Source organism: Hyla sarda, chromosome 9 (genome assembly GCF_029499605.1).
Source record: "Hyla sarda isolate aHylSar1 chromosome 9, aHylSar1.hap1, whole genome shotgun sequence".
NCBI classification, from domain to species: Eukaryota; Metazoa; Chordata; class Amphibia; order Anura; family Hylidae; genus Hyla; species Hyla sarda.
In genome coordinates, this window is record NC_079197.1 from 32,249,580 (window position 1) to 32,266,864 (window position 17,285).

The 17,285-nt window shown below is 42.7% G+C and overlaps 1 protein-coding gene across 3 annotated transcripts in view; it reads left to right on the forward strand.

Moving 5' to 3' along the window:
• The window catches only part of NR5A1 (nuclear receptor subfamily 5 group A member 1), a 229,475-nt gene that overhangs the window by 114,694 nt on the left and 97,496 nt on the right, over positions 1-17,285 (forward strand). For all 3 annotated transcript variants that reach the window (XM_056538142.1, XM_056538143.1, XM_056538141.1), the window contains exon 4: positions 15,802-16,448. In XM_056538142.1, coding sequence (XP_056394117.1) covers positions 15,802-16,448 — 647 coding nt within the window. The remainder of the gene's footprint in view (positions 1-15,801; positions 16,449-17,285) is intronic.

Below are 17,285 nucleotides of genomic sequence, written 5' to 3' on the forward strand. Positions count from 1 at the left end.
CCTCTGACAACTGTATTTGTATCCTTCTCATTGGCCCACAAGCTAAAAGAACGGAGGGATCAGTGTCCATTGGAAGTTCCAATATTCGAGAATTTTCGCATATTCGCCTTCTTTGGACCACAAGCTGGAAGCAGGGAGGGATGATCACTTTTTATTTACACAGTACACATCATTGTGATGTGTACTGTGAAAAAAAGCAAATATTTGTCATTACGAATATATTTAGCTATATTGTAAATATTCCCAAAATCGCGAAGTGCCAATATTCGCGGTAAAAATTCGCTATTTGAATATTCACGTTCAACACTAGTGATGAGCGACATAGTACATTTCTGAATTTGTGATATTTCACGAATATATGTTCACTATATTCACGAATTTCGCATATTCGTTCACTTTTCTTTCATGCGAAATTCATAATGAAATTCGCAAAATGCGCATGCATGATTATATCTTTCAACTAACTACTTTCCTATTGGTTGCTAGGGATGTTGCTAACCTCTGACAACTGTATTTGCATCCTTTTCATTGGCTCAGAAGCTTAAAGAAGGGAGGGATCAGTGTCCTCTGGAAGTGCCAATATTCACAAATTTTCACATATTCGCCTTCTTTGGACCACAAACTGGAAGTAGGGAGGGATGATCACTTTTTACACATAAAAAAAAGGAATATTCGTCATAACTAACATATTTAGCTATATTCTAAATATTTTCGAAATTCGCAATGAAAATTCATTATTCGAATATTTGCACTCAACACTACTAAACTGTTTAGTCCTGGCTAGACCAGAGTAGGTCCAGGTCAGAGAAGTGTGAGGGTGTCTCTCAGCTCTGCAGCTGATGAGTAGACCAGAAGTACGTCAGCTTAGCCCTGGCTCTGCCAGAGAAGTTTCCTGTTTCAAGTTGCTACCAAGTTAAATAAGCTCTGAGTTGGTCATGATGAATTACGGCACATGTGGAAGTTAGGAGGTGTATTACCCAAGAGCTGTCTCCAGTCCACTCTGAGAGAGTATAAAGCCAGTAGAGATAAAGAGATGTACAAGAGGTCTTCTGCCATCACTGGACTCTTTGTGGGCTTCTGGCTGGAGTCAGTGCTGCATAGCTTACTACTCACATGCGATAGGTAATTGTAATGCAGCTATTAGCGACTAAAAGCCTTCTACGTAATTCACCACAGTTAGCCAAGGTGTGAAGACCTCCACAGTAGAGTTTACTTTAAGTGGACTGTGTATCTCCTATAGCAACTCCAGGGGTGCCCCTTTCTTACTGTATTTCTGCTTTTAAAGCGAACTGTATACAATACAAACTCTAGTTTTTAAGTTTCTTCCGATGTCTGAATTGAGTTCTTTGCACATACCAGCATGGTTACACCAACACCCAGACACCACACCATACTGTACCCCAGGATCGAGGACTTTTATGATTGTGCAGACCCCCAACTGTAAATTAGCATTTCACCCTACAGCAGATTAGGGGACTTTTGGGCTTTACATTGAACACTGTATATCTCTAAATGGGGTAAAAGTAAAGGGAATTGGAAAGTATTAAAAAAAAAAAAAAAGGACTTTAAGGATTGGTAGGAATGGGAACTTGGGAAACGTAGCAAAGGATGAATTATGTCCAATCAACAGCAATCATGCTTTAGAGACTGAAGGTGTTCAGTATACCTTGTGTATACCATTTTAGATGATGTAACATGCGTAGGTTGTCTGCCATCTTGATTCCTATTTATCCTCTGATATGGTTCTCGTAGTGGAGCCTACATTTCCTACCATGCCTTTAGCTCTGTAGAGGATCTTATCTCTGCCTCTGCCTATCTAAGTGCAGCAAGTGATAGATCGGTGACATAAATCCTATATCTTGTAACTTTTACTAGAGAGAGAGAGTCTTATGAGATGCAGTTTTAGCCTATCCAAAGATAGTTTGTTATTTGGAAAATGAACTGACTCCAAGGAACTGCTTAGATAACTTAAAAGCAGAGACAGTGCAATATAAAACATATACCGATTATTGCTGAATAGCTTGCTTCATTTTATGGCGGATTTACAGTAATTACATTCCCGTCCTTTGCTCTGAGGTCTCTCCTCTTCCTGTGCGGCTGTTCTAGAATAGAATCTTCAGTCCCGGTGTTATCCAACTTAACTTCCCCTCTTTCTAGGATGTAAAAGATATAGGAAGTTTTTTCTGCAAAGTTTGGCAGAGCAATGTAAGACTCCCACACAAGAAGACACATTCTTGAATGTACACTAAGGCAGCTGCTTCAATTTTTCCCACTAATAGTTAACATGAGTTGCCAAATTCTTTGATTAACCTTTTGTTTATTTCCTAATGTAATGTAGATTCATTGCAGAACATTATTTTATTCTATTCTTAGCATCACTAGTTATAGGGGATCTGGCCATGTTTTATTGAACAGACAGATACAGTTTATTTTAATTATATATATATAAATGAGTAATGCAACACAATAATATTGGTGGTCTATCTTAAAAGAGAAGTCCCATGCCTTGAAGTACAGAAAAACCTATCCCCTATTCACAGGATAGGGTTAAAGTTTTGGATTGCAGGGGTCCGAATGAGTGGCGCGTCATAACCCCCTCCCGAAGCGGGGGACCGCCACGCCCCCTCTATATATCTCTATGGGAGAGGCTATTTTTGGCTCTCCCATAGAGATATATTGAGGGGGCGTGGCGCTCCCCGCTTTGGGCAGGGGCCGTGATGCACCGCTGTAGGGGAGAGCAGGGCCCCCTACAAGAGATCACGCAGGGGGGCCACAGTGATCGGACCCCTCGTGATCTAAAACTTATCCCCTATCCTGTTGATAGAGGATACATTTTTATGTACTTCTAGGCATGGGACTTCTTCTTTAAGGTTAGATCATCAATTTTTGGTGTCTTATGTACAAGTGCGATAGGATTGAGCTGCAGTATCTAGCAACAGTGTATATGGGATGGAGCATGTGTAAAAAGCAAAGGGGTGTGTGACTTGTAGTAGTACCACAGCCTTTTTATTTTTATTGTGTAGGGGTTCCAGAGGTTGGACAAACCAGATAATTATTGATGCCCTTATCAAGAACTGACGATTAATATTTAAATGATCATTTTTGCTTCAAACATGTGATCAGTAACATTTATAAATCACTCAAAAATGACTCCTTACCCCAGAAAAAGCTCTAAACTTGTGGCCCCTAGATGTTACTTCTCTGCAATCTGCTGTCCTCTGCCTTTTGTTAGGGAAATTCCATTTCTAGTGACAGACCAGGACAAAACAGAAGTGGGGGCAGGGCTTAGCTACTGCTTTGTGCAGAGGAGTGAGAAAGCAGGCCTGGGTTGTGTACCAACCCTCTGTGAGCCTGTCTCCATCTTTGAGAGGATCCTCACTGTCCTTGAAAGGTAAATCATGACTTCTTTTTCAGCACTTGTTCAGTTTGACCCCTTCCTTGCTGTGCTACTGTCTCTTTCTTCTTGCATAGCACCATGCAAAGCCAGCGCATCAGTCACCCCTCCTTCCTCCACATACTATCCAGGGCTGCCATCAGAAATTTTGGGGCCCCTTACACAGGTCAATGCCTGCCTGGAGAACCCCACCCCCCATGGCCACCCCCGATTCTGCCCCCAGGAGGTGTCTTCTTGGAGTCGTTCTCTTTTCTTTTGTTCTTTGTCTTGCTTCCACCGTCATGAGGTCTTTTACCAACCAAGACTCATCACCACAGAATCTGCCAGACAACAAACATATTATGCTCCACGCTTTTCCAGAACATTCCCCACCTGTTCCCTACGCACAGTGCCCCAAATAACCTCCCTTTGTGCCGTGCACAGTATGAGGGAGTAGGTAAGTGTGTTGGGGGTAATGGTTGGGGGATTGAGTGGTGGTGGGTAGGTAATTTCTCTTCCCCTATTAGGTAATGCCCCCCAGTAGGTAGATAAGGAATCCCCTATAAGGAAGAAGCCACCAATTGGTAGGTAGGTAATGCCCCTCCAGTAATGCTCCCAGGTAGGTAATGCCCCCATTAGGTTGGTAGTAGGTAATGCCCCCAGATAGGTTGCATGTAATGCTCCCAGTAGGTAGCTAGTAGGTTATGTCCCAGTAGGTAGGTAGTAGGTAATGCCCCAGTAGGTTGGTAGTAGGTAATGACCCCAGTAGGTAGGTAGTAGGTTATGCCCAAGTAGGTAGGTAGTAGGTAATGCCCCCAGTAGGTAGGTAGTAGGTAAGTCCCCAGTAGGTAGGTAGTAGGTAATGTCACCAGTAGGTAGGTAGTAGGTAATGTCACCAGTAGGAAGGTAGTAGGTATTGTCCCCCATAAGTAGCGCCCCCCATGTAAGTAATGCCCCCAGTAGGTAGTAGGAAATGCCCCCTGGTAGGTAATGCCCCCAGTAGATAGTTACCTCCAGTAGATAACAAACTCTAATAGATAGTGTCCCCAATAGATAGTGGCCCCCAATAGGTTGTGCCTCTAGATATATCCTCTAAAAAAAATGTAACAAAAATCTCATTCACCTTTCCGGCGATCCTGCGCTGAGGCCGGGCTCTCTGCAACCTCCACATCGACTTTCATTAGTTTTATGCTATGCCAATAGTAGAAAGGAGTAGGTGCTGTGCTGTGATTGGCCATACAAGAATGGCCCAGCTCTGATGTTACCCCCTGAAATCACCTTCCCTTCACTCTGAAGGGTTAATCTACCAAACTCATGCAGGTTTTCAAAAATGTTTCAAAATGATAGGCATGCCTCAAGTCCTAAAGGACCCCTCTATTCACAAGCTAAGACATAGATGCTTTAAGTAATTGTCTCTTCAAGAAAACAGTTTTCGTTAAACCCTATAAAGATTCTGAACCAAATACAATGTAAAGTATAGGACAGTGATCTTCAACATGCGGACCTTCAGATGTTGCAAAACTACAACTCCCAGCATGCCCGGACAGCCGCTGGCTGGCCGGGCATGCTGGGAGTTGTAGTTTTGCAACATCTGGAGGTCCACAGGTTGAAGACCACTGGTATAGGAGGTAGTACTCACGTGTCCTCGTCGCTCCGGAATGTCTCTGCTGCCCGGTATCCTCGCTCTCCGTCGTCGCCATGACGTCGCTACGCACGTGATGACGACGAAGGAGAGCGCCGGCCATGCAGGGGATCCCGGCACGGAGCAGACACCGAGGAGGCAGGTAGGGTCCCTCACGGTGTCCTGTAAGCTGTTCGGGACGCCACGATTTCACCGCGGCGGTCCGGGACAGCCCGAGCCGTGTTATTTTCACTTCAGACGCGGCGGTCAGCTTTGATCGCCGCGTCTGAAGGGTTAATACAGGGCATCACCGAGATCGGTGATGTCCTGTAATAGCCGCAGGTCCCGGCCGTTGATGGCCACAGGGACCGCCGCGATAGGTGTGTATTCGCCGTATAAGACGCACCAACTTTTCCCCCCCCAGTTTTGAGGAAGAATAAGTGCGTCTTATACGGGAAAAAATATGTCACATTTTATTTAAGCAAAAGAGACATGCAATAAAAAATATAAAAAATGGAAGAACGGACATCAAAAAGGGCGACATCTCCGGAACTACTGAATAGTAACAAAGGTCAATATATCACAAAAAAAACTTACAGAATGGAGGTTCAAAACATATGCAAGACTTAAGTAAACAAGTGTACACAGCTGTAAACAGAGCGATCCAAAATAGACATCAGTAAAGTAAAAAGTGCTATAGCTATGGGGTTTATAGGGAAAAACAAAGCGAGACAGGCATGCAAAAAACCAACCAAATGCCGCCACCCCTGGACTTGTGCTACTGCTCTACTCTGGTTGGTATTTTGCATGCCTGTCTCGCTTTGTTTTTCTCTATAAACCCCATAGCTGTAGCACTTTTTACTTTACTGATGTCTATTTTGGATCGCTCTGTTTACAGCTGTGTACACTTGTTTACTTAAGTCTTGCATATGTTTTGAGCCTCCATTATGTAAGTTTTTTTTTTGGTCATATATTGACCTTTGTTACTATTCAGTATTTAGTGATGTCGCCCTTTTTAATGTTCTTTCCTCCATTTTTTACATGTTTTTATTGTATGTCACTTTTGCTTTAATAAAATGTATTTAATAATTTCACACTTATTTTTTGTATATATTTGGTATCAGGAGTCTACAGCTAGGCTGTGTCTCATATTGGGGTAACCATATCTTACATTTCATGTAATTTTACATTTAGTACATTTTTGGTATATCTATACGTTCCCCCATTTATGCGCACTTGTGCATATTTTGCTGAGTTTACCCATCCAAATACAATACATTAAAGGCTAATGATTTGAACAGCAATATGTTTTTTAACATGTTTTCCTATAATTCATTGCACCACCATACCCTGCAGCACTGCCACCTTTCACACAGTCTCTACGGCTCATAATCCAATTTCCCCATCCCAGATAAACACTGCTCATTTTTGGAATATGGGAGGAAACTGCAGTGCTAGATAACCCACACAAAAACAGGGTGACCATACAAACTTTATGCACAGATGTGACTACATTTCCAGTTTGGAAAATTTTATTAATGACTCTATACAAATTCTATACACATTCATACAACCTGCTAGGAAATCCCTTGACAAGGTGCAACACACATAACAACCACTGGGTGGCCACATATAGACACATATAGCATAAACATCAATCAACAGCATTTTAAAATCATGTTTTTCTTTAAAGATGGTCATCACCTGCTCCATGCATCCCGGGATATGTTGAGCCAAGATGAAAGGTGTGGTAGGACACATCTTTAAAAAATTAAACAACACAATTTAACAACACAATGTAACTCTAAGTCAATCACACTTCTGTGAAATCATACTGTCCACTCAGGAAGCAACACTGATTGACAACTTAGTGTGCAGAGCATGGAGGCGCTACCAGGAGACAGGCCAGTACATCAGGAGACGTGGAGGAGTCCGTAGGAGGGCAACAACCCTGCAGCAGGACCGCTACCTCTGCCTTTGTGCAAGGAGGAGCAGGAGGGGCACCGCCAGAGCCCTGTAAAATGACCTCCAGCAGGCCACAAATGTGCATGTGTCCACTCAAACGGTCAGAAACAGACTCCATGAGGGTGGTATGAGGGCTCGACGTCCACAGGTGGGGGTTGTGCTTACAGCCCAACACCGTGCAGGACGTTTGGCATTTGCCAGAGAACACCAAGATTGGCAATTTCGCCACTGATGCCCTGTGCTCTTAACAGATGACAGCAGGTTCACACTGAGCACATGTGAGTCTGGAGACGCAGGTAGCATTACCTGTTTGGCGGTGAGTCAGTAATAGTGTGGGGTCGCATTTCTTTGGCAGGGGCCCAAACAGCCCTCCATGTGCTTACCAGAGGTAGCTTGACTGCCATTAGGCATTAGGTACCGAGATGAGATCCTCAGACCCCTTGTGAAATATGCTGGTGCGGTTGGCCCTGGGTTCCTCCTAATGCAAGACAATGCTAGACCTCATGGTGCTGGAATGTGTCAGCAGTTCCTGCAAGAGGAAGTCATTGATGCTATGGACTGACCCGCCCATTCCCCAGACCTGAATCCGATTGAGCCCATCTGGGACATCATGTCTCGCTCCATCCACCAATGCCATGTTGCAACACAGACTGTCCAGGAGTTGGCAGATGGTTCAGTCCAGGTCTGGGAGGACATCCCTCAGGAGACCATCCGCCACCTCATCAGGAGCATGCCCAGGCGTTGTAGGGAGGTCATACGGGCACATGGAGGCCACACACACTACTGAGCCTCATTGTGACTTGTTTTAAGGACATTACATCAAAGTTGGATCAGTCTGTAGTGTGGTTTTCCACTTTGATTTTGAGTGTGACTCCATATCCAGACCTCCATGGGTTGATAAATTTGATTTCCATTGATAATTTTTGTGTGATTTTGTTGTCAGCACATTAAACTATGTATAGATGAAAGTATGTGTTATCTTAGTGTTCCCCCCCTTTTTTTTTTTTGAGCAGTGTATATCTTAAATTTACCATAAATGATCAGTTCAAGCAACCACACTTAAGGAATGCTTAGTGATTCCATACCTTATAATTGGTATGTACATCATTGGGTTAAAACCATCTGCCTAATTTTGTGTAAGTCTCCTTGTGCCACCAGAATAGTTCCACAAGACCTTCTGAAGGTGTCCTGTGGTATCTGGTAGCAAGACATTAGAAGTACATGCTTTAAAGGTGTTCCCCGTGTATAGACATCTTATCCCCTATCCAAAGGATGTCTTATTGCTGGTTATGTTTAGAGCGCTTAGTTTGGGCGGCTGTGGTGACGTCACGACCACAGCCGCCCGAACCCAGTGTTCTGAACATAATGTTCAGAATGTTGGGTGACTGAACAGAGATTGCGGGAGGGGGGGGGGGGGGGGTCCCAGCAGCTGGACCCCCGCATTCGGACATCTTGTCCCCTATGCAAAGGGGATAAGATCTCTATGGGCAGAGTACCCGTAGGGCAAGTCCTGTAGGTTGTGAGGTGTGGCCTTTAAGGATCAAGCATGTTTTTTTGCTGCACATCACAAAGATGCTTGATTGGATCAAGATCTGGGGAATTTGTAGACAAAGTCACCACCTTGAACTCTGAGTAAAGACTAGGGAATTTCCAAACATAATTCCACTTAGAAATTATGGTCAGAAATTCGGGTGCAGCAGAGTCCTACTGCAAATCAATGGGATTCCGCTGCAACGTGCACACTACAGAATTTCAGCTGCTGATATCCCGCTCATCTTGCTCATTTTATTGGCAGAACATCACGTTAAATCCATTGTAGTTTTTGGGAGCGGCGCATGGTTCACTGTCCACGTGGTCCTTGTGCTGCCTGATTCAATATATATTGAATATTTCAGCCAGAGATTCCTCAGTCTGAACTTAGCTTTTGTTACCTTCCTCAAAGCTTTTCTGAATATTTTTTGCATGCAGAGTGGCTGGGGGCAAAAATATGTTAGTGATGGAAGCCAATGCTATTAGGGAATCCAAATGCCATGAAGGGGTGTTCGTACACTACAACAATGTTTAGGTAGGTGGTATGTGTCAAATGCCTTTGTCAACTTGTCTTCTTCCTCTAGTGCATCTTGGCTATCCACATGATGTACAGAAAAATGTAATCCGTTATATCAGGCTTCTTTTTCTACTGCTCCATGGTCCAGCTCTGATGCTCACTTGCCCAGTGTATGCACTATTGACGTGGAATGGGTGAGCATGGGCATGTAGCAAGCCCTGATAAACTCTGTGATATGTAGACATGTGCAATTCGTTTCGTAACGAACACGGAACAAAACAAATTTTCCCGTTTTCAGATGTTCGTTACGAAAAGAATGCACGAAAAAAAAAGACAAAATCCCGAAAAAGCATACGAATATACAGTTAACGAATGCATTCGTTAACTAACGTATAACGAATATGCATGTTAACGAACAACGAATGCATTTGTTATCAGTATACCGAATGTCGGGGCCATGCATCAACTGCTATCCGGCAGCGCATAATGCTTAAGCTGCTGCCGGATAGCAGTTGAAGCAGCCCGGGCAGGTTCACTCACCTTTCCGCGCTGCTCCGGGCCTTCCTCCGGTGGGTCCTGGGCCTTCATACGGGTCTCCTTCTGACGTCGTTATGATGCCGTCACGCACGCCGTCCCGTCATCCAATAGGAACGGCGTGCGGCAGTGACGTGATGAAGTCGCTACGGAGGCCCAGTAAGGCCTTGCGGCAGACAACGGAGGACCGGAGAAGACCAGGAGAGCCCAGCAGAGCCCAGCGGAGTACTGAAGAGGACTAGGAGAGCCCAGCGGAGGCCAGGGGACACCATCGGGAGCAGCGGGGACAGGTGAGTAGGACTTTACTTTTTTACATTGCACAAATCCCTCAACATACCAATTACCATCGTATGTTGAGGGATTGCTAGACATGTGCAGAACCAAAAATCAGAATTAATGAATGCATTCTTTGTTTTTAACGAATGCATCCGTTTTTTAAACGAATGCATCCGAAAACGAAAAAAAAATTTGCGGATGCATCCAAAGACCGAATATGACGAATGTACAGCATTCCGAATATTCACAGAACCGAAAATTTTTAAAAAAGGAAAATGAACAAAACGAAAAAAACGAAATTCTGCACATGTCTAGTGATATGACCTTTCTATCGTAGCCAGCAATAACTTTTTTTTCAGTCATTTGTGCTGTAGTAGATTTTCTGTGGGACCAGTACGAGCAAGCCTTCACTCCCCATACAAATCAATAAGCCTTGGGTGCCCATGACTCTGTTACTGGTTCACAAATTATTATTCTTTGGACAACTTTGGGTAGGTACTAATCACTGCATAGCAAAAACACCTCACAAAACTTGACTTTGTGGTGCCTAACAATCTGGTAGCCCAGCCAACTGTACGCTAGTATGTATGTTTACCATCATAAGCCATTATGAAACAGTACTACTATCAATACACATTACAAATTTTTTACTTTCTAGGTACTATGGTTTCTGTGCAGTTTTCAATGCAGAATTGTATAGTGATTGGCAATGCTTGGATGTCAGACCATTAGATCCCTTCCCACACAGCTCTTTGTCAGTTTTCTTTATATATATATAGCTGTCGCATTCCTTTTATTATATAAAAAAATATATCACATTGCATTTTAACAAAGTTTGTTTCAATGTTGTTCCCTTTACGCTCATATTTAAGAAATATTTAGTTGGATACATTTAGACACATTGTTTGTAAGGCCAGCAAGTATTTTTTATTCATATCCTTGACAGTGGATGGCTCTGTATCTTGGTAGAGAGGGATGGTATATGAGAGATAACTACTTATGCATTTAGAGAAATCCAACAAGAAATCACCAATGAGGCTCAATCATAAAACATAACTTTTACTTCCTTGACATTAAAAAATGCATAAATACCAATAGGGTGGGGAGGGAAAGGGGTACGGGTGAGTCTCTAACCTAACAGCCCTAACAAAATAACAATCTCCTAATCACTATGTGTGGAAAGGGGGTAAGGGAATACAGAAATAATGTACAGTGTAATGGCAAAGCCTCTCTTGCCAACGTGTTTCATGCCCGAATTTAGAGGGCTCATCAGGGATAAGAGGAGATCACAATAGTACACAGCAAAACTTGCTAATTACAAATACAGCATGATAGTGAGCAACATGAACACAATGGTTCCAAAGATGCACTTATAAAGATGAAAACAAAAACGTAATGATAGAAGAACAGGTCATTGGATGTCTGTCAAAGATTAGACTTAGTTTTAGGGGTCTGTGTCAGTCTAGGGTCAATAATCCATCACACAGAGCAAGCAACATAGACAAAACAAAATATTTTCATGTCATATATATTAGTATGGCTGCATAGAGTTAGATAAACTCTCATGCTAATGCAGATTGTTAATATTTAGGATAATGTAACCACATAAAATGCATAAGGTCACAAAGCAGATATGCTTGAATCCGTAAATAAACATGAAATTTCAGTAGGACTTCAATAAAGTAATGCCGGATGGTAGGAAAAAACTGCAAAAAGAAATACAGTTTGTTTAATCGTTTTGCTCCAATACCAACACAGTTCTATCCATTTAAATGCTGCTTACCCCTATTGATTAAATCCGTGGGGCGAGACCCTTTTGGTTATGCAAATAGATGTTGAGGTAAATATGGATAAACTGCCTCAGGAATAGACAGGCATCGGTTAATCTGGTGGAGAATCCCCAAAACAAATTGTTTTGGGGATTCTCCACCTGATCATCCCATGGCTGTCTGTTCCTGAGGCAGTTTATCAATATTTATGTCTATCTTATGCTGTCTATCTTATTATTAACTTTATAATAGGCTTTTTGCTGATTTGGAGCGCATTTGTGTTTCACCTTAGTGACCACCTAATCCTATATCACATGTCTCTTCCCTACATCGGTGAAATCCAGGAAATTACGTCACTGCGGAACGCATACTGCGTTCCATACTCCTGGAATTGACGCGCCATATCTTCCTTATATTCCTAGGCATCGGTGCAACCCAGGATGTGACGTCACAGTGGAACGCGTACTGCCTTCCACGGTTCCGGGAGTAACGTGTCTATCCGGCTTCCCTGTGCATTTAAAAAGCTGGGCGCCGTGATCGTGGACAACGGCGTCCTCGTAGCAAAGGCTGGATTACTATGCCCATCGGAACCATGGCAAATATCTTTCTAAATCCAGATCTCTTCTCCCCCAATCTCTGGTTGTCCTTCTTAACTATTGATACACCCTATTTATTTTATCATCTACAGTGGGCTATTTAGGGACATCTATCACTCACTATCAGGTACCGGAATTTCCATGGTCCTGATGTCTGTCGCTCCGGGACTGATTACCGGCGACTACAGAGTGGGCGGCGTGTGACGTCACCCCCCGCCCTGTGTGATGTCACGCTCCGACCCCTCAATGCAAGCCTATGGGAGGGGGCGTGACAGCTATCATGCCCCCTCCCATAGGCTTGCATTGAGGGGCACAGCGTGACATCACACGGGGGCGTGACATCACACGCCGCCTGCCCTGTAGTCGCCGGTAATCAGTCCCGCAGCGAACACGCTCCGGGGACTGATTACAAACGGGGTGTCGCGTGCATGATCCTGGGGATAGGGGATATGATGTCTAAGCACCGTAGTACCCCTTTAATCTAAAATTGGAGATTTTCCTAGCCTTGGTGCTGGAAAATATGGATTTTATTAAAGACAGGAGGCAGATATTAGGCTTAAATGTATCATTTACTACTTCAGAGCAGCAATAGTTAATCAAACAGATGAAAAGAAAAAAGCAATCAGGATGATGTCACATATGTAGATGAGTATGATAACCAATCAACATGTAGCAGAGGTGATATAATGAGTCTCTTCTAATAAAACTTCCTCTTTCATTGTAAGGTAGAAATAACCGATCAGTGTAGAATATAACTTTTCAAAATGAAGAAGAGGATTTTGAAGACCTTTTGATGTTTCTGTCCCATCAACAGGCTTTTAGAAGGCTGACAAATATAAAATATATAAAATAATAATACAATATACTGGGTTGGCAAATGGGTGGGATAATATTTGCCTCCTGTCTTTAACCCCTTAGCGACCAAGGATGTATATTTACGTCCTTTTCCGGCTCCCGCGATATAACCCCCGCGTCATATCGGGTCGGTCCCAGTATGTATCTGAAGCCGGGGCTAATAACGCGCGGCAGCGATCGCGGTGCCGCGTGCTATTAACCCTTTAGACGCGGCATTCAAAGTTAAACGCCGCATCTAAAACGAAAGTGAAAGCTGCCCGGCTGCTCAGTGGGGCTGATCGGGACCACCGCATTGAAAATACGGTGTCCCAATCAGCTGTAACACGAACGGAGGTCCTCTTACCTTCCTCCGGCATGTCCCTTTGGCGATTGATTGCTCCAAGCCTGAGATGGAGGCTTGAGCAATCGACCACTGATAACACTGATCAATGCAAAGCTATGGCTTTGCAGTGAACAGGCTATAAGATCAGTGTGTGCAATGTTATAGCCCCCTATGGGAGCTATAACACTGCAAAAAAAAAAAGTGTCAAAAAAAAAAAGTTAATAAATGTCATTTAACCCTTTCCCTAATAAAAGTTTGAATCACCCCCCTTTTCCCATAAAAAATACATGTAAATAAAAATAAATATAAACATATGTGGTATCGCCGCATGCGTAAATGTCTGAACTATAAAAATATATAATTAATTAAACCGCACGGTCAATGGCGTATGCGCAAAAAAAATTCCAATGTCCAAAATAAAGTATTTTTGGTCACTTTATATCATGAAAAAATTTATAAAAAGCGATCAAAAAGTCCGATCAATACAAAAATGGTACTGCTAAAAACTTCATAAGCGATAAAATAAAAAAGTTATAGGGGTCAGAATATGACAATTTTAAACGTATACATTTTTCTGCATGTAGTTATGATTTTTTACAGAAGTACGACAAAATCAAACCTATATAAGTAGGGTATCATTTTAATCGTATGGACCTACAGAAAGAATAATCAGAAAGAAAGTTTAAAATGTGAGCTATAGGGACATGAACGGGATCCACATTCCGTTGTGTGCACCAATGTGCCCAAATTTTCCAGGCTGATCGGTAAGCATTTCTGGTACACGGAGCCCAGGCTTTTGCCAAGATGTTTCTAGTAGATAGAAAATATTCTGAATCAGGTTCTGTTGTCCTGATATTAACCGAGTCACTAGGGACAATTGTCCCAAGATGATCAGAGGGTGAGGATTCCCTGAAGGATCTTGAAGAAGATGATGGTAAGATGGTAAGATTCTTAGAAAGTCTATTGTCATTCCCAAAATCTGAGGGAACCATGATTTGTGTTGGCCCCCATGGGGTGATAAGAACTAGAGTGGATTTCTGGTTCAGGGTTTGTAAAAGTACTCTAGAGATCATTGCAAAGGGAGGAAAAGTGTAGAGTCTGAGGGGGCCAGATTTCAAGAAACACATCTAGTCCTGATGCTTCTGGATCTGGTCTCCAACTGAAAAATCGCTGAAGTTGGCGGTTTAGTCTTGATGCAAAGAGGTTTAAATATAATGGATCCCAAAGAGTGTTGATGTATTGAAAACTGATCGGGTCCAATTTCCAGTTGTTGGAATCTGTTAAGAAACCAGAGTTTTAATCCTCCACCGAATTGGAAAGACAGAGCAGATATTTGGCTTTCAAAATTACGTTTTTGTTCAGGCAGAAATGCCAAAACTCTTTTGAGATTTCCACCAGAAGTTTTGACTTTGTACCTCCCAGTCTGTTCACATATTGAACCGCTGAGATGTTTTCCATCCTTAACAGAATGCAACAGTTCAGTCTGTCCTTCGCAAGCCTCTTGAGTGCGAAAGAACCAGCCATAAGTTCTAGACAGTTGATGTGTAGTTGTGATTCTTTTACAGACCATTTCCCTCCTGTGGAAAGCTGAGTTGAGCAAGTTATAAAAAAAAAAACATTTTTTACATGAAAAAAGCTTAAAGATTTTAGCAATTGCTATAGCCCAAAAAATACTCTTTGTAAATGGGACTTTTTTTTTTTTTGGACGTGGCAAAGTAAAGGTATTGTATTCACCAAAGTGTGTCTCAGATACAAGAATGGTGGCAGCTTCCAGGTCCTTCCTCGATATTTCTCATAGCCAAAATCATAATGTAATATGAGGATGCAGTGCTGAACTCTAGGGATGGTGTTGTATACTGTAAAATACTAATGGGGTGTTTTGAATCTTCCCAACTTTTCTTGTAAATAAACATAGACAATGCATTTAAAGGGGTACTCCACTGCCCCAGCATCCGGAACATTTTGTTCCGAACGTTGGGTGCGGGCTTTGGGGGTTGTGGCATCATGGTCATGCCCCTCGTGATGTCACGCAACGCCCCCTCAGTGCAAGTCTATGGGAGGGGGCGTGGCGACTTTAGTCAGGTCAGTGCATGACCTGGTGGAAGGTCCAGCACAAGCCTGAAATGCAATGACTGTGTGCTAATACAATTCAGCTTTTCCTAGAGCAGGGATTCTGCATGACATCTTAATATGAAAAAAAAAAAAAAAAGATTATCTTTGTTGCCCATAGCAACCAAGTAGAGCTCAGATTTCATTTAACAACATGAGAGTTTAAAGCTGATCACACGTTGGTTATTCTGGGCAACAAAGAGAATCTTACCATAAGATAGCATGATAAATCTCCCCTATGGCATCAATGTGATTAAAGAGTTGATATGCTTCTGTATTGGTTGGCAAGGATTTCTTTATAATACTGGCAATTTATGTTCTTATCTTCCGACAGCTGTTCGTGCTGACCGAATGCGGGGAGGGCGCAACAAGTTTGGGCCCATGTATAAACGGGATCGTGCCTTAAAGCAGCAGAAAAAAGCTCTGATACGTGCTAATGGTATTAAGCTGGAAACTGTTCCACAGATTGTGTCCCCAGCTCAAAGTGACTACACCATCCCCAGCAACATCCATACCATTCATCCTGTATCTAAAAATGGGCCATCAAACCCAGCTCCAATGACACCTGTTGAGTATGATAGAAGTCCATATGGAGCTCCCCCACTGGGAATGACAATGCCTAACCATACCCCTTTGTCCGGCTATCACTATTCTTCATTCCAGAGCCGTGCCATCAAATCTGAATACTCAGACCACTACACAAACATGCATGAGCCAGCACCTGCAGGACCTTATGTATATACTGAGACCTATACAAGCACTTCTCCACCAGACATACCTGAAGTGATCCTTAAGCTATTACAGCTAGAGCCCGATGAGCCTCAAGTGAAGGCAAGGATATTGTCTTGCCTACAGCAGGAACAGAACAAGAGCCGACATGAGAAAATTAGCATGTTCGGCCTAATGTGCAAGATGGCCGATCAGACCCTCTTCTCCATAGTGGAATGGGCTCGGAGTTGCATCTACTTTAAGGAGTTGGAGGTAGGTGTTATTTTCTTTGTTCATAATAGCAGCTTGGTGTAATAATTCTTTATTAATTTTGGCCTGATACTTTTTGGTTAAAGGGGTACCCCCGTGGAAAACTTTTTTTTTTTCATCAACTGGTGCCAGAAAGTTAAACAGATTTGTAAATTACTTCTATTAAAAAATCTTAATCCTTCCGGTAGTTTTTAGGGGCTTTACTTTGTAGATTTCTCTGATGTTATGGCCACAGTGCTCTCTGCTGACCTCTGCTGTCCATTTTGGGAACTGTCCTGAGCAACATATGTTTGCTATGGGGATTTTCTCCTGCTCTGGTCAGTTCCTAAAATGGACAGCAGAGGTCAGCAGAGAGCACTGTGGTCATGACATCAGAGAAATCTACAAAGTAATGCATTTCCTCTGTAGTATATAGCCCCTAAAAAGTACTGGAAGGATTAAGATTTTTTAATAGAAGTAATTTACAAATCTGTTTAACTTTCTGGCACCAGTTGATTTAAAAAAAAAAAATAAAGTTTTCCACAGGATTATCCCTTTAAGTTCTCGTGTCTAGTTTTTTTTTTTTTTTTGGTAGTTTTTTGGCCAAAATCAGAAATTGATTTAAACAAAAAGCAGATATCTCAGGCCATGTTCGCACGGGGGAATGTCCACTCAGAAAATCTGCGTGCGGACATCTGACTGCGGGGTGCCAGCAGAACATGCCAGCGCTAGAACCGCTGGGAAATGCGCCTTCACATTGATGGCAATGCAATGTCTATTCTTTCAAAGGACACCATAATTTGAATTTCTGCTATGTGAACAGCGCAGCAGAATCCCATTGAAATCAATAGGACTCTGCTG